Source organism: Pieris rapae, chromosome 17 (assembly GCF_905147795.1).
Source record: "Pieris rapae chromosome 17, ilPieRapa1.1, whole genome shotgun sequence".
Lineage (NCBI taxonomy): Eukaryota > Metazoa > Arthropoda > Insecta > Lepidoptera > Pieridae > Pieris > Pieris rapae.
In genome coordinates this window covers 4,075,957-4,097,800 of record NC_059525.1, presented here as the reverse complement: position 1 = coordinate 4,097,800, position 21,844 = coordinate 4,075,957, and the positions used below count along the sequence as shown (strand labels likewise).

At 31.7% G+C, this 21,844-nt stretch overlaps 4 protein-coding genes across 4 annotated transcripts; 2 read left to right on the top strand and 2 right to left on the bottom strand.

Moving 5' to 3' along the window:
- Positions 1-41: 41 nt before the first annotated feature.
- LOC110993997 lies at positions 42-21,159 on the bottom strand. The gene is made up of 5 exons (XM_045631831.1): positions 21,113-21,159; positions 2,482-2,653; positions 1,548-1,661; positions 822-977; positions 42-269 (listed from the first exon to the last, which is right to left on the bottom strand). Exons 2-5 carry the CDS (start codon positions 2,615-2,617, stop codon positions 67-69), a joined length of 609 nt encoding a protein of 202 aa, XP_045487787.1. The 5' UTR covers positions 2,618-2,653; positions 21,113-21,159; the 3' UTR covers positions 42-66.
- On the top strand, positions 12,694-13,859 carry LOC110994047. The gene has a single exon (XM_022260533.2). The coding sequence runs from the start codon at positions 12,882-12,884 to the stop codon at positions 13,845-13,847; it is 966 nt and encodes a 321-aa protein (XP_022116225.1). The 5' UTR covers positions 12,694-12,881; the 3' UTR covers positions 13,848-13,859.
- On the top strand, positions 14,863-17,221 carry LOC110993887. Its single transcript, XM_022260293.2, has 4 exons — positions 14,863-15,058; positions 15,370-15,510; positions 15,646-15,799; positions 16,415-17,221. The coding sequence occupies exons 1-4, from the start codon at positions 15,001-15,003 to the stop codon at positions 16,536-16,538; spliced, it is 477 nt and encodes a 158-aa protein (XP_022115985.1). The 5' UTR covers positions 14,863-15,000; the 3' UTR covers positions 16,539-17,221.
- On the bottom strand, positions 17,880-20,518 carry LOC110993867. Its single transcript, XM_045631830.1, has 4 exons — positions 19,576-20,518; positions 19,191-19,344; positions 18,871-19,024; positions 17,880-18,018 (listed from the first exon to the last, which is right to left on the bottom strand). The coding sequence occupies exons 1-3, from the start codon at positions 20,368-20,370 to the stop codon at positions 18,975-18,977; spliced, it is 999 nt and encodes a 332-aa protein (XP_045487786.1). The 5' UTR covers positions 20,371-20,518; the 3' UTR covers positions 17,880-18,018; positions 18,871-18,974.
- Positions 21,160-21,844: the final 685 nt, after the last annotated feature.

Below are 21,844 nucleotides of genomic sequence, written 5' to 3'. Positions count from 1 at the left end.
GGGAATGGAAGGTAAACAAATCATACAATATTTGATAGAAGTAATTTATTGAAGTTTTGTACATTACTAAATGCGGTTGAACGGCCAAGTATGTCGTATACTGCCAAGACGATGGGGTTTTAATTTATTTTTCACACGATGCTGTTGGTTGGTCAGCAATGATTGTATGTGAGGTACGTCGTGAAAGTATAATTCTCCGTGATGTTTTGTTTTTTCTATGGCATATACTGCTTCGGTGCCTTCAAGAAGATATGGGTCCAAGAAATCGTCTGAAAACAGAGTGTACATTTTATTACCTATGTATAAAAGTTTAAAACATCAGGATTTCAAGCAAAATATTGAGATTTTAATCAAACAAAGGTCTCTCAAAGGAATGGACAGAAACACCAGTATTTATAAAGCCTTAAACTTAATATAAATTTAAAAATTTAAAATGCCATAAACTGTTTATTCCATTTGTTCTAATTATATATACTGTCAGTTATAATTATTTTTATATTTTATATTTTTGTTGTTTTGTACCTAAACCTGGGTCATCTGAGGTAGAATAAAATGAGGAGTATTTTAATCCCAAGAATCAAGTGAGATTTTTATATTATTTAATAATATAAAAACTAGTTACGTTTTGAAAATCTATTGGAGGATGAGATAATGAAACCGCAAGCGTACCGCATAATTAATGTATCATACTTATATTTGAAACTCAGCCAACATTATTCATACTAAGTCTTTAAAAGGGCCGTCCCGTGACTTAGTATGAAAATAATGTTTGTTTGTACTTAAATAAGAACAGTGTGAGGTATAATGAATTATTTCTTTACCATCACGTGAAGGCCTCGAATTTTTAGTCTGGCTCGACCTTCTTTGTATGTCAAATTGTAAAGGTGGAGGTGGTATAAATAACCCCTCAGGCCAGAGGGATTCAGGATCCGCCGAGTCCACTTTGTACGGAGATGGAGGTAGCAGAGGAATTTTTTCTGTAAATGTATTGTTAGCCTAGAGGTGACCTCTATAGTCGTGCGTTTAAACCAGGCACACTTTATATATCTTATGACCCTGTCCTATGCTGAAGCGAAAAAAAATTCTCGTGCGACTGTAGCTTAATTTTAAAATTGTAAGTGTTATGTTGAATTTATTAAGTGAAGTACCTAAAATCATTAATATGACAAATGGAAGAGTAGCTTCAAACAGGGTATCCTACCGTTGGGTCTATTGGGCTTTCTCTTTTAACGTAGGTATATTTTAAAATATATTTCCATCCATTATATATATTACGTAATTTCAATTTCAACTAAGTAATTGAACTATTTTTATTTAAAATCGTATTTAGATATTGAGAAATACAAAAACTGTTATAAGTGTTTTAAATTATAAATTTAATTAACTAAACTAGAAGTTTCTATTTTAAATAGAACAGGGGGCAGACGGGCAGGAGGCTTACCTGATGATAAGTGATACCGCCGCCCATGGACACTCAATGCCAGAGGGCTCGCGAGTGCGTTGCCAGCCTTTTAAGAACTGGAAGTTAATGGTTTTATTAAGTGTACCAGCATTCCGCAGGTCTTGTTGCCATGGTAACATTCTCGGAGTATCTTCCACGTGAAACGGAATAGATGGTCGTTGCCGAGAGTATCCTAGATGCGCTTGGGTCATCTGAGGTACTATAAAAAATGTATGAAAATAAGGTTAAGAATAACTTTATTTCTTATAAGAATTGCATACATAATTCACTTACTGAGAAACAATGTTATATAAAGTAATATTAAAATAATAAAATTCCAAAACAAAACACCAACAAAAATGTGGGTAGACATAATAAACTCGATGTTCGGATTGGATGTTTTACTAGATTTGCCATCGATGGCATAGTCTGATATAACAAGTTTATATTAATTATTTTATTATTTTTATAAGACTATATTATTTTTAGTTTATTGTTATATTTATATTTTGGGTGTATACATGGTTTATAAAACATTTTAGTTATTGTGTTATATTTGTTGTTTGTTTAATTGAAGTAATTACTAATTAATATTTAAAATTTAGAGGTATATACACCTAATCTACAGGTGTGTTATTTTAATTTTAAATTATATATATATATATTTAAATATTTAGGCGCAATATGTACTTGTGTGGTGGTGAATAGGCAAATTAGGTTACATACTTAGTTTAATGTATTAAATATTTTTATTTATGTATTCTAGCTTTGGCTATGTTTTTTAGTTTATTTTTTGTACTAAATTAAAGGTGAGTACCATAACTTAGCTGGGTCATGGGGCATAATTCTCTTCTGCTTTATTGATTTGGTAGTCAATATATGTACTATTACCAATATCTGTTATATGAAATATTACATAATCTTGAAGTAGAAAGACTATCATCTACCGAATAAAATTACTTTACTCGGAATCGAACCCAGTGTTATAGGCGATACAAATAAACCGTATAGGAAGGGATATAGGAAACAGGAATACGAACATCTTAAATTCCTTATGGGACTCTCGTGGCGTCTCTGGATAGACTCTGCATCACCAACTCCATGACTATAGGTGTGAGCTGGAGTTGTCACATGAACATGAGAAATAAATTGATGGGCGAACGCAGCTGGCAACATTTGCCAGACGAAGAGAAGAATCGATAAGGTGAGTTCCTGTAATGAAAGGACAAATTTATATTGATGTAAATTGTACCTAATAAAACTCAGCTCCGTAAAGAAATATATATACCTAATCTCCTAAAAATCTCCAAAACATCATTATTAAACCTAAATTTGGGGAGAAACCCTCATGTTGGTATCACTGATTTACTCTCCCAGAACTAAATCAAGATTTTTTTGCAGTATATCTACCGTCACACAAAGATATACATATAGAATCAAATGATCGCAAGTAATAATGGTAGGTAACGTAGGTGCTCTACTGTAAGAACTAATAAATATTATGAATATACGGAAATTGAATCGGTTATAAAATATATAATAATAACTTCTATTAAAATCGTCGAATCCTTTAAAAAATATTTACTATTTACCAATACATGTATGATTGGTAAATAGTAAATATTAATAATAATTTAAGTTTACCTATATATTTGCAATAAAGAATTGTTTGCCAACGCAAGGAGTATGAATTATGTGGTTAATTAGTGATTAACAGTCTTATTTACCACGACTTCGTACAGCTTTTCATTCAGTTGTAAAACATGTAAACGATCCGTTGAAGCGAAACTATAACGACTATCAATCTAGATTTGCGTTATCAGTTTCCGACCGTTGAGTTTTTAATCAAAAATGAACAACTCAACTTCATCCTTTGGGAGGACAGGAAGACAGGTTCCTATGATTACCTTGGAGGAGAGACACAGTTTTATTTGATTTCTCAATCTACAACCTTGAGTACACGATGGTAGATCGACGTAAATACTTCAACGTAAAATTGATGTTAATCTATAAAATGTATACTTAATATGGCATTGTTTAGATTGGAACGTGAGCATATTTTGGTCTAAATTGGTAACCAGGGACAGATTACACATCTGTAATGTTTTTGAGATTTTTTTATTAGACCAGGTAATATAGTTACCGTGGGGACATCGACAATAGGCAATAGATATATATAAAAAGATATCAGAATATTAAAACATATTTCCTATTCTGAGATATCGGTATCTTTCTTCCTAGCTATCGGTATATTATTAACGAAATAGCTCCAAAATATTATAGTTACATTTTTTAATTTATTAATTTCTTTATTTTACAGGATAATAACTGACGGAAACAAACTGCATCAAACTTCAGGATAACTTTGAAATTTTTTTTTTAATAAGTATGTAAACTTTTTATATTAAATTATATTACTATGGAGAGACTGGCCCTTAATCTTTAAAAAAAAAGCAATATTTAAAAAAAAACTGCAGTAAAACAAATGAATATACCCGGGAAATAAAAATTTACTCATAGTATCAGATTTGCGTGTTTTCTAAAATTGATTCTTATTGATTTTTTATACTTCTGACGATTGAATTATTGTTACCAGCAGATTATAAAAAGAGCTGTATATGCGAGAAATCCTGTGCCTACGACAGTGGCACAGCTAAGAATAGCATTTTCAGAAGAATGGGACAATATTCCGAAAGAAGTTTTAATAACGCTAATCAAATCTATGTGGAACCGATTAGAACCCATAATAAGGGCTTCTGGAGGTAATACACCTTATCAAAACATAAAAAAAACCCTTGCGTATAGCTTGTGTCTATTGTTAAAACCAATTTTTTTATCAAACCATTTATCTTTATATTTCTTCAAAAAAGTATTAAGGTCCTTTCCAGTACACAAACTTAAACTTGAGGATATGACGCTACGCAGTTTTAACGAACCAATCTAGACGTTTCAATTAAAATCTGTGTAGAAATTTTGCATTCTTGCTTAAAATATTTATTTCAAAATCGTTTTCTACTTTGATGCAGTTTATGACTCCGTCAGTGTATAATACAATCATAATATTATATATTACATTAAAAAACCGCTGTGGCAGTCTTCTTTATGAGCGCGTCAAATGCATATAAAAGTAGAGATTTTTTCATTTATTGTTATATATTAGGATCTAGATTTGAGTTTAAAAATATATTTTTTATTCACGGCCTAACTGTATAGATTTCGCATATTGTTTTGTAAGTTCCGTGGGATACAATGGAAATGTATTTCAATCGAATCTGCAAAATGTCGAAATCTTAAACGATCGTATTACTTTAATGATGGCTTACAAATAATGTGTATTAAAACATTAGAATTTCCAACTGATGGGACATTGTTAGCCTGTGTGATGATGTCAAACTAGGATGTGCTGTCTTATTTTGCTATAGTGGCAATAACACTTCTAATTAATGAATGAAGGAAAAGATCGTGATCAAATTCATCTCATTTGGATAACAAAATTTGCATTGCTTGTAGATCTAGTTCTCAGTTCATTAAGTGTTTTGTCTCGCTCTAGTTGAAAAAGGTGGGGGGATGATGCATAGCATCTAGCGAAGAGGCACTCCCGCGCACCTCTAGATCGTCGCGCCCTAAGCTGCAGCCTAATTAGCCTAAGGGTTAATCAGGCCCTGTGTGTAGAGTACCACTTCTATTCAACAGACCTAAAGACTTGTCTATTGATAGTTTAGTTAAAGTACATTAACATAGAGCTTAGTCAATATAATGGGCAGGCTACTTCTAATGTTTTTTGCTTTAATTTGCTGTATTAATTAACGTATACTGACCCGAAATAAGTGTTGTTTGATGATTTGCTTTTAAAAGAGTACCGAGAGTATTTTAAAAGCGTTTTTTTCTGTCGTCCTACACCCTCTGTCTTCTTTGCCGATGAGTAGGGATGCCTACAGGTTCAAATTTAATGACGTGGAATAAGTGATATATGTCTATCTTATGTTTCATAATAAACGTATTTTTATTTTTACTTAATATGCATTAACAGTAAGTAGTGTATGTAGAAAGTCGAAATCGAAATTTGTATTAAAAAGATAGTTCATGTAGAGAACAACACGAAAAATACGACAATAAACTACTATTAAGGTAACTTAACTAACTCAGGGAATCTATTATAAAAATTTATATATAGTATATATTAGATATAGTATGCTGAGATTCTGTCTTATTATACCACCTGCTCCAATGTGCCGCACGGTTAAAATATACCAATAATAAAATTGTTACGTATTCAAATAATTATATGTTATACTACATTCATTATTTATTTGAAAAAAAAACTTGAATATAAAAAAGATTAGCCATTAAACAACATTAATTTAACATGACGTTCAATGTTACTTTTAAAATAAATTGTTATCATGACAATAAAATTCATTATGGGAGCACATTATGATTTGTTGAGCGCGTTAAACGAAGGTTAGGTCATTACAATGGATGTTCAACTCAATGTTGCGTTATTATAAAAATAAGAATAACTCTAGGAAGATAATTTGCACTGATACGAGAAATTTTAATAATTAGGTAGTCCCAAATAGTCGAACCAGACTCCCATATCACTACATTTCTATCTAGTGGTATCTAGTGCCTCAGACAATAAAAAAATATGTTTAATGTGTCATATGTCTTTATTACTGTTTTAGCTCTAATAATCTATTCTGTGGACTATAACTTAACCACGAAATGGTATATTAATGACAGCATATTAATATAACAGTACTAAATAACCAATACAGTTATATTAATATTATTGGAACCGTGGGAAGCTTAAAATCGGGGTGCTAGCAATTGATATAGCATTTTATACATATCATACATAAGACATCAATATTTGTATTAATTAATCACGAAATTTTGAACGCGTGATCATATTTGAATTGCGCAGAAGCCTTGATTTTATTATAAAGAGCCTGTTCAATTAAGAGTGGTAATTAAATAGGTTTATTAAATGATGATCCCATTATTGTGACCTTCGTTTGGTAAATATAGATCGTAATGCGATAATGCCTATGATTGGTATTTAATTACGGAGCATATATTAGAACAGTCGTTATCGTCATCATAGTCATAATAAATTAATGAATTAATGTGCCTACAATTAAAGAGTTACATAATGTTAGCCTTTAGTTTCCATAATGCAAAATTTATGGTTAAAATTTCTTGTCATAGACAATCTATAGTCCTACAAGAGACAAAATCGTATCATATAACTCAAAAAGTGTGCTAAGTATAAAAAACTGACGGCTTGTATGTACATATATTGTTTGTATGAAATATATATGGTCTTGCTTGCAATTAATAACTTCTCCTTGTGTCAGACTAGTTATCAAAGCAGATTCCAATCGTGACTGTCGACAAGGCTTCCATAATTACCGATGTACCGATTTACGATAATTTATTATTGCGCAAGCGTGCTCTCGATACGGAATGCTTTTGGTTAAAAGCTAGACGATTTGAGCGCGTATTTTTAATTCTACACATCACGAATTGTATTTGTCATGATCAAATCGTCACGAAACTATCACGGGACTTCAAGGACTGTGTACTGGATGTTAAAATTGATTAATTATTTGATTAATTTCGTAATCTCAATGATTGTTTCAACTTTACATAGTTACTGATACGAGTTTTGATTTGATTTGATTAATAATTAACGATTATCCAGCGAAACTAAGCTAAGCTGTACCTTAAAAGATCAATTTCTGTTTATATACACATTTTTTATTTTGCATTAAAAATGCATGTTTAAATTTGTCACATTATAATAATAAACGTTATTAAATATTTCTTTTATTTTTTAAGGTATTTTAAAACTATAGGAAATTTGGAGTGTAAGTTGACTTGTTATTATAAATCAGTAATATTTATTGATTTATAATAACAAGTACTTATTAATCCTGCATATTATAATCCGAGCATAATATGATATAATAATATTATAGCCTTTATATTCCAAAAGTTTAGTATATTTTCACAGTCTGAGCATATAAATGTTTTATTTTTAGACCTTTGTCTTCGTGGTTAACTGTACCTACAATAAAAGCCAGTTATACTCATGTTATTCATAATATATTTACGACACCATTTCAAGTTTTATATCGCGTAATGCGCGTTGTCCGATCAAAATAACACACACATAAAGAATACTTGAATTCTTTTGTGTTTTTATTGCACAATTTTTCCCAGATTACTAAATAATTTGCATTAAGAAGTTGACATATTGATTGTTTCAAAAATATATTTATTGCGGAAGCATGTCACAACGTATTTTATCTTTAATAAAATTAATTTTAAATTTCGAAGAACATTTCCGTGTAATATCTAAAGGTCTTTCTGGGCCACAATGCACAAACCGTGCGGGCCATAATAAAAAAAAAAAAAAAGATCTTTCTCAAATTAAACTCATGTAAAATATACGACATCAAAGACAACAGACACCGATTCTGACTTTAATACAAATTATTACTTTTAAATATCTTTTAAACATTTAAAAAAATGTATTTAAAATTCTCAACCACCCGTACTGCATCTATATTTTCGTGCTTCTGTGCAAAGCCGTAATAAATTATTATGTTTTTAGCAAACCATACCCTGCGACTTGAAGGAATAGAATACTTTATTTCACCGCGGTATTCGTTGAAATATCTTGGCTAATAAAACAGGTTTTTATAAATACATACTTAGTCACCCTTTCCTTCCGTTTTTTTTGGACGTTTTCGGACTAGTTAGTTTTAACTTTGACATAGTAACTCAACTATTTATTTTTTAATTTAATATTGTTTGCACGCACGGGATTTTTAAAATAAATTAAGATATTTTAAACTAAATAATCCAAATGTATGATTTAATGTATACTGACCCGTAATAAGTGATTTCAATAATGTAGGGTTTATAAAGGGTTTAGTCTGTGGTTTTGGAGTCAGCCTGAGACGTTCACAAGGTTTCCGACCTTTCACATGACAATTGGAGCAGCCACTGTATTTGAAATATGATCGTATATACATATTACGTTACTAAAATAACTATTGTATACAAATTCATACTAATGATAACAAAAATGTGAAATTCATAGATTTCAGGACCCTTTTAAGTAAGAGTCCTGTGTCAGGGTTCCCAGCTTTTCCATATCTTTTTGTAATCGTCATAACATCATGCATACTATATAATTATTGGGGTTAAATAAATAATTATTTAATAGTAATCCGGTAACCTTACAACCCTATATGTGTCTGGGCCACAGATTATTTCTTTGTTATACATGATGTACATGCCTTACACATTTAGTAGCTTTAAGACATAACTCACAATAAATGCCTTAGCGTTCGGGTATTAATTTAGTAAAATACCTTTGGTGCACAGCCGTGATTCGAACGCACGACCAACACGCTTTGGCCAACACTACTCTAACTAATTATTTAAATTAAATCAATATTCGATCGCAGAGAGTTTATTTAAGTATATTATGATTCTAAGATTTTTGTAAAAAAAGCTACTGATAATGAGTTTCTTGCCAGTTCTTCTTGTCCGCTCTACACCCTTGACTTGCGAACTGGTAAATGGTAAGTAAATGTTAATTTAGAATTAATTAAACATCCTTTCTGTTATTTTGTTTTTTGTTGTTACGGCAACTCGCGCACCCGGTGTGGAGTGAGAGAGTTGAGGGTGTCCATGGGCGGCGGTATTACTTAATATCAGATGAGCCTCTTGCCAGTTTGCCCACTGTTGTATAAAAAAACTATACTTGGCTACCTATATCAATAAAGTTAAAGTTCACCCAACGAACAATAAAAAGGTATGTATGTACAACAACTGACAATAAAAATGTATGGTAATATATACTTACGAAGGATTTTTTTCGTTTTAATTATTATTCGAAGTTACACAGCATTTTACTTTTGTACAAAAAAAAGTGAACAGCGATATAATGATTTCACTTAAAATAATCATGCTTTATATTATGCTTTTACCACGGAAGTGTTCATAGAGACGTGTCATAATCGATCGACACACATACACAATGTCGGTAAATAGCGAATATATCAATGCACTTTCACCTGGAAAAGCTGGATCTACAAATACTGACCGTTTGATAATATGATTTTAACGTGTTGTATAACGCCTTATATAGGGTGGTCTAACGAGAGACGTCAATTTTTTTTCAGAGTCCTCTCACCTGGCGGTGTACGAAAATACAGCCCTGCCCTCCCGCGCTGGCAGAAAACATTCAAAAATCACAAGAAAATATAAGTCGAAATATTTAAAAAATGTGAGCCGTCACTGGACGCCTGGCTGATGTGAAACATCGACATTATTTTGTAAAAGTAATATGCAGAAAAGAACAGACTGTGATAGGAACTAAATATGTATATCATAATGATAAAATAAAATACTACGATTTTTTTCCAGATAACGATGACTATTTGTTGAATAAACATTATTTTTATTAAATATTTTTAATATGAAATTTACTACTGCATTTAGACTGTATATAATATAGCGTGGCGACGCGTCGCCACGGCATGCGTCGCCACGCCAGAAATTGGTTTTACGTGCGGCTATAGATGTTTCACATCAAAAAATTGCGGAACTTAAATGGGGTATTTTCGTACACCCCTAGGTGTGTAGAATCTAAAAAAAAATTGACGTCACTAGTTGGAACACTCTATAATACATCGATCCAAAAGGAAAAATAAAAAGGGCAGACAAATAGAACGATGGAAGGCAAGAAAGCTGGCAAAAATAAGATAGGGTGGAATACGTTGGAGGAGCCGTTCTCCAGGGCAAGGGTCGAATATTCGTATTTGAATTCGTTTTTGCGGTGATTGTTCCCACGAGGATGTAAGTGCGTGCTCCTATTTCACCATGCCTCCTGCTGATAGAGGACAAATCTTTGCTTTTAAATTATTTTATTATTCTTTAATACTCAAGGTGGATATGGAACATGGTGTAATAGTTGCAGCTCCTTACAAACGTTGTGTAAAATAAAAACTTGGCGATTAAAAAGAGTGGTGGAGAGTTGATTGTCCGTCCTTCACTTCCGTTCTACGCCCTTGATTTGAGAACTGGCTGTAAATGTAAAATTAGAAGCATTCAATGTATATTTCTTTTTTTGACGTTCATAACTCAAAAAAGAACACATAACATACATTGTACATAAGTGTACCTACATAATGTTACCTACATGAATAAATGATTTTTGAATTTGAATTTATTGGAGAAATAAACGTATGTGTATATACAAATGTATGTATTTTTGTATAATATATGACAATAAAATGTATATGACTATCTTTTACTGGTAACTGTTTACTTAAGCTCATCAGGATCGATTCATGAACCGTAGGTAGGTAGAAAAAGCACAGAGGCATATTATTATTACGCGGGTTATAGTTACATTAGAAATAAGCGTATGTGTATATACACATGTAAAATAATTAAAATCATTTGAGTCTAAGTTATGCGCATATTCGCACGTGAGTTTATTCTTGACTACTTCTTACGCACATTATAATATTGTGATCACTCTACGTACCCAACTTTCCAATGCATAAAATAAAATAAAATATGTTTTGGAATTTAAGACGCAGGTAACACTTATTCCACGTAATTAAATTTGATTGGGCATCGCTACTCATCGGCAAAGAAGACAGAGGGCAGAGAGGCCGAGAGAAAAAGCCGACGTAAAAAACTCTCGGTACATTTTAAGCTTAGGCTATATTCGTTTGTCAAAACTCATATATCTTAGATAGGCTCTACTGTGTTTCGTATGATGTTTAGTTTACTGGTCCTTACCATATGCAGATAATAATAGGTGGATTATGTGCCTCTGAACCCGGAAGAACTATTATTTTGAGTATCCACCTATGCAAATTAGTAAAATCCAGAAACGGGTATGAAGTACCGGACATACGTCAGACTTAGCTTCACAGTCGCGAGTCTACATTATTTCTAGTGTTCTAATCTACCAGGAATTCATGAAGAATGGTAATGAAAAATTGATTCATAGATACCGCAAGACATAAATGACTAACAGCAATGCACCACTTCTTGATGAAATTGCAAAACTTTTTTAATTAAACTTGAGGCAGATAGTCTGCAAACAGAATTCTATACACGCAGTTGCCGAGAAACAAAGAACTAACACTTAATATTATTCTTATATGCACCTATTATTTGGTTCCTTTATTAAAAAATATATATTGTTTTTACCACGATTCGCTAAACGCAATCTGCGTACGGACCATGGGAAAATCGCGACCCATTACACAAAAAAGCCCGCAATTATCATATCAGTTACGGGATAACTTGAATAGGTAGGTTTTCTTGTAATTTGCATTTCTAATCTTGTAATTTAAATCTTATAATTCTTGTAATTTAAATTCATATGTATCCAGAATGAATCGATTTCATAATAATACTTTAATGGTTTGCTGTGGCATTAAAAAGTACTATTATATTCATAGAGTAGTAGAGTTGATAGTACGTTTATTTGCAGAATGTCAAATATGATATAATAATATGTATTAACAGTTTCACAAATGAAAACCTTTAAAACATTAATAATTACGTTCTGTTAATTGTATGTACAAATTTTGCATTAAAATTGTTAATGTTTGTTTTAAAGATTCCGTGAAATAAGCATAAAACTTACCATTTATAAAATATCACTTTTCAAAACTTTTGCGAGCTTCTACAATTTAGTCCTAAGAGCGCGTAATAATTTTAAATACAGAACGCAAGCGTACGCTACCGCGATATTCGTCTTATGCAAAGAGTATAGACTACTAGGAGTGAGGTGTGTGGACTATTGTAGGGTCCAAACCTCGGGCACGACATTCCGCTCACCAACGTAGCTTCTTTCTCTCGCGAAAGCACGTGATGCATCTCAATGTTATTATGAAAGTAAACGGTTGCATCGTGGGAGGATGCATTTTCCTAGATTATCATAAATTAGTGTTACGTCATAGTAGATAATATTTATGGTAAAAATCTACATTTTTGAGTAACTAATTATAGTAAATAGTAATGTTTTCCGTTTACATTTATACCTCTCTATAAAAAAAATAAAAACGTCATGGACATGACTAGTGTCAATTTTTACGTTTTGTTAATTAATATTATGAATTTTTCAAGATAGATTTTTTATTAATGTTCGATTTCATTGACAATATTCGATATGTTCTTTTAGAAGAGTTTATAAATATTCTAGATTTTTTTACAATAGTAAGTTTAAGCCTCTATGATAAAATAACTGAAAACTTAACAAATATTCTTCGCAAGAAATTTGGAAGAACACCACGCAATGATAAATTTTTAGTATGAATAAATCTCTTAAATAAATTTCGTGAATCTGTGAGTGCATAAAGTTTTTTTACGATAAATTTTATTCTGAAGTAACATGGAAGAAGAAAATGTACCTAGCGAAGAACAGCCAAAAGGTGAAGAAGTTGAAGAGGGCGACAATAATGTCGAAGGTCAGGCAGATACTGAAACTAGGACCGATGAACAAACTGTGGACCAGGAAGGACTGGAGGGAGAGGTTACAGAGAGAACTGAAGGTGAAACGGTGGTGGGGGAACATGATGAGCAAGATGAGTTACTTGGGGAACATAAAGAGCTGGTAATGGGGGAAGGGGAGGAAATGATGGGCGAAGAATTGGAAGGAGAGCATGTAGAAGGGGAAGAAACTGAAAAAAAAGAACCCCCTCCGCCTGTCGAAGAGGCAGTGGAAGAGGAAGAGGGATATGTTGAAGAGCCACCTCCAGACCCCACCGCTGCTTACGATTTATCTGACTCAAAGGAAGCTCTAAAACCACCTTTTGAATTGAGGCCCGAGCAGTTGGCCGAAGTCGAACAACTTTGGGACTTTTATCAAAACTGTACACCTGCTTATGCCGATCTTGACGGATACATAACTGAAAAAGAATTAGTCTATATGCTAAAATGTCTGATGCTGATGACTGTTACGCCAGAGCAATTACAAGAATTGATAGTATTTTGTGTAAGACCACCGCATCCTCTAGGTCATATAGTATTTGATCAGTTTTTGAAGATGGTTACCATACGGCAAAGGGACTTCCCAGTTGAAGAAGAATTACGAACGGCGTTGCAAGTTATGGATCCAGGCAGAACCGGAACTATTGACAGAGAATTTTTAAAAGAGACTCTTTCTAAGCTTGGTTACAAAATGCCTCAGAAACAATTGGATAATTTAATTAAAGAAGTAGACATGAGCAATGACGGAACCATAGGTATTGAAGATGTTGTTGGCACTATGTGCATAGATCTGAATAAAGAGGATTTGTTAATGCTTATGGCATCATTACAACCACCGGAAGATCAAGCGCCTGCTGAGGAACCATAGCAAATTTATCAATATGCATAGCTACACTATTTATTAAAAGTTCATGTGTTACAGGCATTTTTTGTTTTTATTTCTTGGAGCACATTAATTCTCGAAAGCTGCAAGTTCATATTTTTAGCAGGATATTGTTGTTTTGTTTTAAGATAAAAAAAAATTAGACACGAAATTAGCTTTTTGTAACCTTTGTAAAAAAAGTAGCGTGTGTAATTATTAGTTTTTATTTTGAGACGTTGCCCATAAATTATATAAGGTTCGTTATCAATGTATCGTGGCAAAGTTTAGCCTGCCTCTGAATTCTGCTACAAAATATGCGTGGTATATTAAAAATTATCCATTTATTACTTTTTAAATCTGATGTTGTGCTGCTAAGTACTAGACAGTAGACACTGCAAGTAGCAAAACAGAAAAGAGCAACGGCTAGGAAACTTGGATCAAAGAAATCAAACTAATTTTAGAATTGCCGAGAACTTCTATATCCGATCGGAAAGTTTCCGAATAATCATGGTATCACAGATTTTTTTAATATTTGTACAAGTTTCTATGCACTTTCAAAAAATCTTTTATAAAAACTGATTGAAATAACTAGTTATAATATTCTACGTAATAGATTATAACGAATACTTAAAATTAATTTCAAATAAGACATAGTTGCGTGTTTATTTATAATAATTGGAAGTCACTATTTATGAAGTATTTTAAATCATAATCATAAAGTATTATCCTTTTGATATATCAAACTACTGTATTTCAATAGTGTCGTACTATAAAAATTATGAAAATTCAAATTACGTTTGCCGTTATAATATTAAAATAGTTTGTTAAATTTGTAAATTTCATGTTTCAACGTTTAATAATAACATTTATATACTTAATTAACAAATCTCAAACGTTTAATAGTGATCCGATAGAATCTGCTAAATGTATTATGTACAGTTGATTGGATTGACTAGTTGGCGATTATGGATTCGATTAGATTGAATCGTGTGGCGACGTTACTCGGGATTCGGTTTTGGATAGGATAGTCATTTGGTACATCACTAACTACGGTTTTACGTTTGTTTCGAAAGATAAATATTAAAAAAAAGTTAAGGTACACAAACAAATTTAAAAGAAATATCTATCATTCAGTATTATTATAAACTTGATCGCTCTAATGATGAACGCAGTACATTTTTTGATTGGTTTAATACTTGCCTTGTGTCTTCATGAATGTGAGTTAACTTATACACGTTATTTTTATTTAAAGTTTGGGTGTGGCAAACTTTATTTCTTTAATAAAACTTTATATTTCAATACTTCCAGAAGAAATATCTTTTTACTCAAAATAGGTTAATAAAAAAAAACTGCTAAATTAAAGTGTTTAGAAATAAAATTTAGTAAAAGTAAATCCGGTTTAATAATGTGGTGGTTTTAACAACATTTATTATTATCTTTAAATGAAATTTCTTATGAATTTAGTATATATATTGGTTTTTAATGTTTTATTTTCATGACTAACAGTCTCAACTTTTCATTGTATTAGGTACAGCAATATGGTGCTATCAGTGTAATTCTGCAATACCTGGCTGCATGGAGCCTTTCAATTGGAAGGGAATTGGTTACCTTGGTAACCCATGTCCAGATAGTGAAGATATTTGTGTAAAACTTATAGAAAGGAAAGGAGGTAATTCAAACATTTCTTGTTTAGTATGTGACATTATATTAATTTAATTACTCTATGATTTAAAAGTAAAACCATTATTATAAGTTTTTTTTTATAAAAAGTTGTTTTTATTAAATAAATAATTTATATTTACAGCTCAAAAAACAATAACACGAGACTGTTTAAGCAACTTCAGAGCATTCCGAACAGACATCCCTGCTGATACATATGAAGGCTGTCGAGCAGCAGCAAAAGATGTTAACCTAGCAAACTATGTTAATAACACTATAAAAGAACTGGATATTAAAAGGTAATAAATTAATTATGGTTATCAAGCTTTAACTACAAAAAAAGATTTTAGACCTGCAACATATCTTTGCTCTCTTTTTCATTATTCATTTTCTAAGTTTAAGAAGTTAAACAGGCTATAGAAAATATTTTTTAATCAAATATTAATTTATATATCACTGTTCTGTATTCCAAATAATAATTTTAGATTATTTTTAAATCATTTGTTTATACACACAAGAGTTTAATCAATACTATTAGATGGTAAGATTCCAGTAAAAATTTAAAATACTCAAAAAGTTTCCAACACACATCAGAACAATTAATCTATACTTTAGTTTTGCTTTTGTATTATGAAATTAACCTGTACTGTACCTTTCCAAATACCAGGTAATATAAAAAATCCTGATCATTAAGATATGTGACTATCACATTGTTGGTATACATAAAACTTCTTACTTAAGGTTTTAGAACAATTGTTTTGTTACTTTCATTATAAAAATTAACTAATGGACTGGATTTAACCTAAAGAGACACCGTTGCTAATGGACACTTTGCTAAGCAACTTTGCAAGTCTTTTAGGAATTGGAATTAAATTATAATTTTCTAGTTTTATATGTTGTGTGAATTCTTGCAGAGATTGGTATGATGAAACAACCTGGTGCTTCTGTTTCCTGGACCATAGATGCAATAGTGCTACAATGTCGAGTTCAAGCATTTTAACAATATTTATTTATTTGCTATACAAAGCATTGTTCTGACCTAGCCATGCAGAACAGCCTATAGGCTAGACAATATTGTGCAGTGATGCACATATGTGAACATTGTTCACAGTGAATCTGATTCAATTTAATATGTAACAATGCATAGGTTCTTAACCCAACAATCAAGTAATCAATGTTTATTGCACATTTTTTACCAAACTTATGCCATATTTTTAATTCTTGATTTTTATTAAATGTCCATTTATATGACAAATTACGAGGACTAATCCTCCAAATCCAAGATCTCCAAACCTCAGATACAAGCAAAATGTATTTAGTAAATATTTTTTACAAGAATTTATTTTTATGTAAAATATGCTTAAAAATAATTATGAAACCCTTTTAGATAGGCATCTATAAATGTGTTGTGTTAGACATATTCATCCCATTCTAATGATTATATCTCATACAGCCTGCTCTATTTGCTATTATTATTTCTGGTTCAGTTCTAAGCAGAAATCAATGTTGGGCCAGTTGATTGTAAGGACCCTAAATCGTTATAACATGCCCAATTCATTTCATTTTATATGTTATAAATCACATTTAATTTGGAGGTATAATATACTTTTAATAAACTAATAAACAATTTAACGTAAATAATTATAAGCAATTGACTCCGTCCAATCTGTGTCCTTTTTGTACAAACATTAATATAGAAAATAAATATTGATTTTAAATAATACCAAATTTTTATTGAATCACTAATGTTATACTTCACTATTATTATATATTGCAATACTGAAGTAGTAGTTTGCATAATCCGTATAAGTAGGATGCAACGGAAAAAGCGACAATAAAAAGAGACAGAATTATAAATTCATAAGATTTAACGTGGGAGAAAATGAGATAGAAAAACTTCTTCAGAATCATTGTGATTTCAATCCGGATGCAACGTAAAAAGCGACATTAAAAAGAGACAGAGTTATAAATTCATAAGATTTAACGTGGGAGTAAATGAGATAGGAGGCATTTTCAAACTTTCGTTGTTTTAGTTTTTGCCAAATTAAAGATTTTTATTAAACTTATAAATTAAAATTAATCAGTTTTCCCCCGTCTCTATCACGTCGGGGTCATCTAGGGCTGTTAGCTTTGTTAGTTTTGTTGTGTTAAAATAAAACTCCCTAATTGTTTGTAAAGAAAAGGTAAGCGTAGGATATTTTTTTCGTATAAATGTACATACTTATATGTGAAAAACAAAATCATTCCATCTTTCACCGTCCGCTGTTCTTTTCAGAACATTCAAACGTATCAACGATAACGACAACTAATTAAATCACCTACATGTGTTTACATTTTTTTCATAACATCATAATTTAAAGGTACGTAAATTGGAGTAAAACCACCATCATTGTAGTAACGATATTAAGTATTCTAATTACTGTCAATGCATTCATGGACCACATGTTGTACACGTTGAATTTGACCGGTTGTTGTTCAATGATTTTTAAGATCCTTTTAGCTTTTTCTCTTAAAGGCCCTGAAAAATATACCAGCGTTTCAGTGCTTCTCACACTATGGATACAAAAATTGAAAGCACAGCAGTATAAATATATGTAAAATAAAATCTTTATATAATTTTTAACGTCGTAACTAATTAATAAGGTAATCTAAATTTACAGTAACTGCCAATAAACGTAGAAAAGACGAGACGAACTCTAAATTCCTTAGACCTTTTGGTATGCAAGCTCGATGTAGTTCTCTGAAAATCCGTAGCCCTGATGTCGCAAATTAAGGATGATCAGAAAATTTTATTGAGGTCCGTGATTGGAAGTTACAGTGAAATAAAAAACTAGTGGCGCAAAAACCTTTTTGGGTCTCAGATTTCTGTGTCTGTTTCATGATCATACATGTCAATATGATAGGCAAGTAAGCGATTATTCTCCTGTGCCTGACACAAGCTTCAGGTAGAAGGTAGGTTTCCTCACGATATTTTCCTTCACCGTTCGAACATATTTTTAATGTGCGTAGACAGAATCCATTGATGTACCGACGAGGGTCGAACCTTTGACCTGAGCCAGGGTTCAAAGTCGAAATCTGAAGCCACAGCTCTCTTATAGAGTAAAGTTCCTGGTGGAACCAGCGGCCTTAGCAATTAATTTAATCATAAATAAAATTGTGTTTACTTGTATATGAGAAAATATAACATAATGACACCGCACACCAAAGGAACATAAATAAAAATTTAAATTGTGCATCATAGACAACATCACCTTCCAACACCAAGTAATAAACTCTTCCCCACTTATTTTAATCGTATTCTTTTATGACAGGTGTAACCATCACACCGAGTTCAACGAACGAACAACTTTAAAACAGGTAATATACTCACCATCACAATATCGAGACATCATTGTAATACATAAGCGTTTCGTCTTTTTCGTTTCACGATAAAGAACTTCGCAACGAATGCAAAGGAATATAGCCAGTAGTGTATTACAAATTAAAATTGTTGGCAAGTTTATTAATTCCGACCAGCGAAGTGCCTGCGTAAAAGAATAATTAGGCAATTGTTTTTCAAATCTATAATTCGAATTGGTCGTACTACAAGGGGGTCGGCAATGAGGTGCAAAATAGAAAGCTTCGAAGAGAGAATAAAAATAATTCCTTTTTCTAAAACTAAATTTGTTATGTACGCTTGACTGTACTTACAATTAATATTTTTCTCCTTCTTGGTAATTTTATTGCCTGGCGACTTTATAGTGCTTTGTAAATATAATTCACTTACATTATATTGAAATGCTCCCAATCCTATTCCAAATGTCAGCAAAGAGAGTAGTACGAATTGGTTACAAAATAAAAGCATCTGTAAAAATAACCATAGGTTGAAAATCAAAAGACAGAGTACGTGTCAGTTGGGAGGTACATTTATTTATTTATTTTAACTATATTTAAAGCCGAGTTAAACCGATAATTGACATTAGTTTTAGGAGAACATTCTGTGGCATCACTGCAACGCACGCTTAGTTTAGTTTTATATCGAGACCCGACATAATGTATTAATTGCCAGATAAATAAAAATATCCCATTTACTTACTTGAAATCTGTAATGGTTTTGAAATGATGTAAATCCTTCAAATAGAGCTTTAAGGTACAAGTCAACACAATTCGTCTGAAAATCATGTGTTTCAGAGGCTAAACAACGTATAAAGTAAAATGTAGGTAAATTAATAGCCCTGTATTCAAAAGGACCGACTGTACCCTGAAGATGATTTACAATAATTGCATTAATAAACCGTATTCTTAAAAAGAAATACACCATTAAGTCTGCACAGTACAGCCATTCTACAGTGCATACTAAAACACTGTATAGAAGTCCAATAAATCCCAGAAAAAACTGTATATTCTCATACATTGTTAAACAAAATGCCATCAGTAATATAAGTACTGAAACTCCCGCCGATGCCAAGTTATTCAGATACAAAACTCTGTTTAACTTCTCATTTTTGTTGACGTTCATGAGACGGTCGATTTCTTGTAGTTGAATGTAAAATCTTGTGTTGCTTTTGCAATTCATAAATCTTAAATGAATTATGTTAAAGAAAAAAGTTAAATAATACATGACAACACTAATGATACTTGTGACGTAGATACCCTCGAAATCGTAGTATCGATTAAAGTATGTATTCATGGAATATATGTATAGTAATAATGTGATGAGAACACAACATATAGAGAAAATCTTTTGCGCGGCAGTCGGTGAGCTAACAAATCTGTTTTGAATATTTATACGACACGACCCTAATGCCATTTGGAGATGATGGAAAGGCTCAAAGGATTTCATATACTCCTCATCTAAAATATCTTTCGATAAATATTCAGGTTTGGCCATATTTCTTGGAGGCGTATTTACATTTCACTTCACAAATTTGACGCAAACTACTAATTCAGAAAACGTGTTCATTTGTTATACTTTTGAATAAAATATCGTAATGTATCGTTAATTATAGAGGTCCATTAAAATAATTATGAAAACATTGTTAAGTTATCAGCTAATGCTTTTAGTTCAAATTAGGCCGTAAGTGAGAGTCCTTGAATCCTTTACATAAGACAATTTTCGTAATTACTTTATATTTTGGTTAAAATACATACCCGTTAAAATTAATAATACTAATAACTAATAAATAACTATACTACTTAATGCACTGTTTCCAAGGGAAAACTCGATAAATTGCTCCAAAGATTTTTTAGGAGATTCAATGTCGCCGTGTCGTTAGCAGGAAATGTCCTGTAAAACTGACCATAATTTGAAGTCTTAAGGGTTGAGGTCTGGGTAAATATATTTCTGTGCTTTTCACCTGCGTATCGCGACAGAAGGGGTTTTGATCGATCCACACTCTTTCTTTGGCGATAAGCACAGAGCTACAGGTCTTATTTTATAATACGCGACAGAGTCCTAGCGGGAATCTGTATTTCTCGCGATTAGATTTTTTGCTTTCTTATGGGGTTTCGAAGAATTCTAGCTTTTACGGATTTAACAGCTATTGTAGTTCTAACGCGGCCACCCCGATCTTTCTGGTCCTCGACAGAGGAAGTGTTTTAGTATCTATTGTTAGTACGATATACGAACATACCAAGCTTTTGAAGTGTATGGAATATGATCGACGGCTGTGCGCGAACTCGCCAAAAGAAAAACTACTTTAGAGGGATACGACCAACTCGACACATAAGCAATAACATTTGTGAGCACGACGAAGCTTGAATTGTCACGAAACGTCAAATTTTCTATCTGTCAAATAATAAAGCGCGGTAAAATTTCGTTTGTCAGTTTATATTGTTGTGCATATTAAACAATTTTAGCCGTGTCTTTATAAAAATATCCCAGATACCGTTTCAAAAGATTAAAATATAATGCAACAAAAATAAAAGCCAGTGTGTAATATTATAATTTATTACAAAAATCTATATTGTCTATAAAACATTCGAAACACTTAGAACTAGTCTCCTTAGCTAATAATTGTTCTAGATGCGAATAAAAATACACTGGAAGCAAATACAATATAAAAATACTATATATATTTTAAGCCGGTAACTTAGGGGCCATTCAAGTATTACGTAAGCACTATTGGGGGGGAAGAAGGTTTTCCCGTTGATTTACTTATTTGGTGATTACTTTTTTACACATATTTTATCCACACCAGCACAATGCTCGAAAATAAAATGCATTTTTGAAGATTCCTACAAAAACAGAGTTGTGTACTTATGTAGACGCGTTAGAAGTTATACTTATGGAAAAATAACTAAAATGCAGTAATGATTAATGATATATTTTATTTAAATAAATAAATAAATAATACGTAAATACG

Bases quoted from the DNA above. Each gene is read 5' to 3' on its own strand.
- LOC110993887 (XM_022260293.2), top strand. From the start codon at position 15,001: ATGATGAACGCAGTACATTTTTTGATTGGTTTAATACTTGCCTTGTGT. The intron at 15,511-15,645 runs GTAATTCAAACA...TTATATTTACAG, and splicing joins ACTTATAGAAAGGAAAGGAG to CTCAAAAAACAATAACACGA. The intron at 15,800-16,414 runs GTAATAAATTAA...GAATTCTTGCAG, and splicing joins AAAGAACTGGATATTAAAAG to AGATTGGTATGATGAAACAA.
- LOC110993867 (XM_045631830.1), bottom strand. From the start codon at position 20,370: ATGGCCAAACCTGAATATTTATCGAAAGATATTTTAGATGAGGAGTAT. The intron at 19,345-19,575 runs GTAAGTAAATGG...TTATTTTTACAG, and splicing joins AAAACCATTACAGATTTCAA to ATGCTTTTATTTTGTAACCA. The intron at 19,025-19,190 runs GTAAGTACAGTC...TCTTTTACGCAG, and splicing joins GAAGGAGAAAAATATTAATT to GCACTTCGCTGGTCGGAATT.
- LOC110993997 (XM_045631831.1), bottom strand. From the start codon at position 2,617: ATGTTGCCAGCTGCGTTCGCCCATCAATTTATTTCTCATGTTCATGTG. The intron at 1,662-2,481 runs GTTCGTATTCCT...CATTTTTTATAG, and splicing joins TCCCATAAGGAATTTAAGAT to TACCTCAGATGACCCAAGCG. The intron at 978-1,547 runs GTACACTTAATA...ATACATTTACAG, and splicing joins ACAAGACCTGCGGAATGCTG to AAAAAATTCCTCTGCTACCT.
- LOC110994047 (XM_022260533.2), top strand. From the start codon at position 12,882: ATGGAAGAAGAAAATGTACCTAGCGAAGAACAGCCAAAAGGTGAAGAA.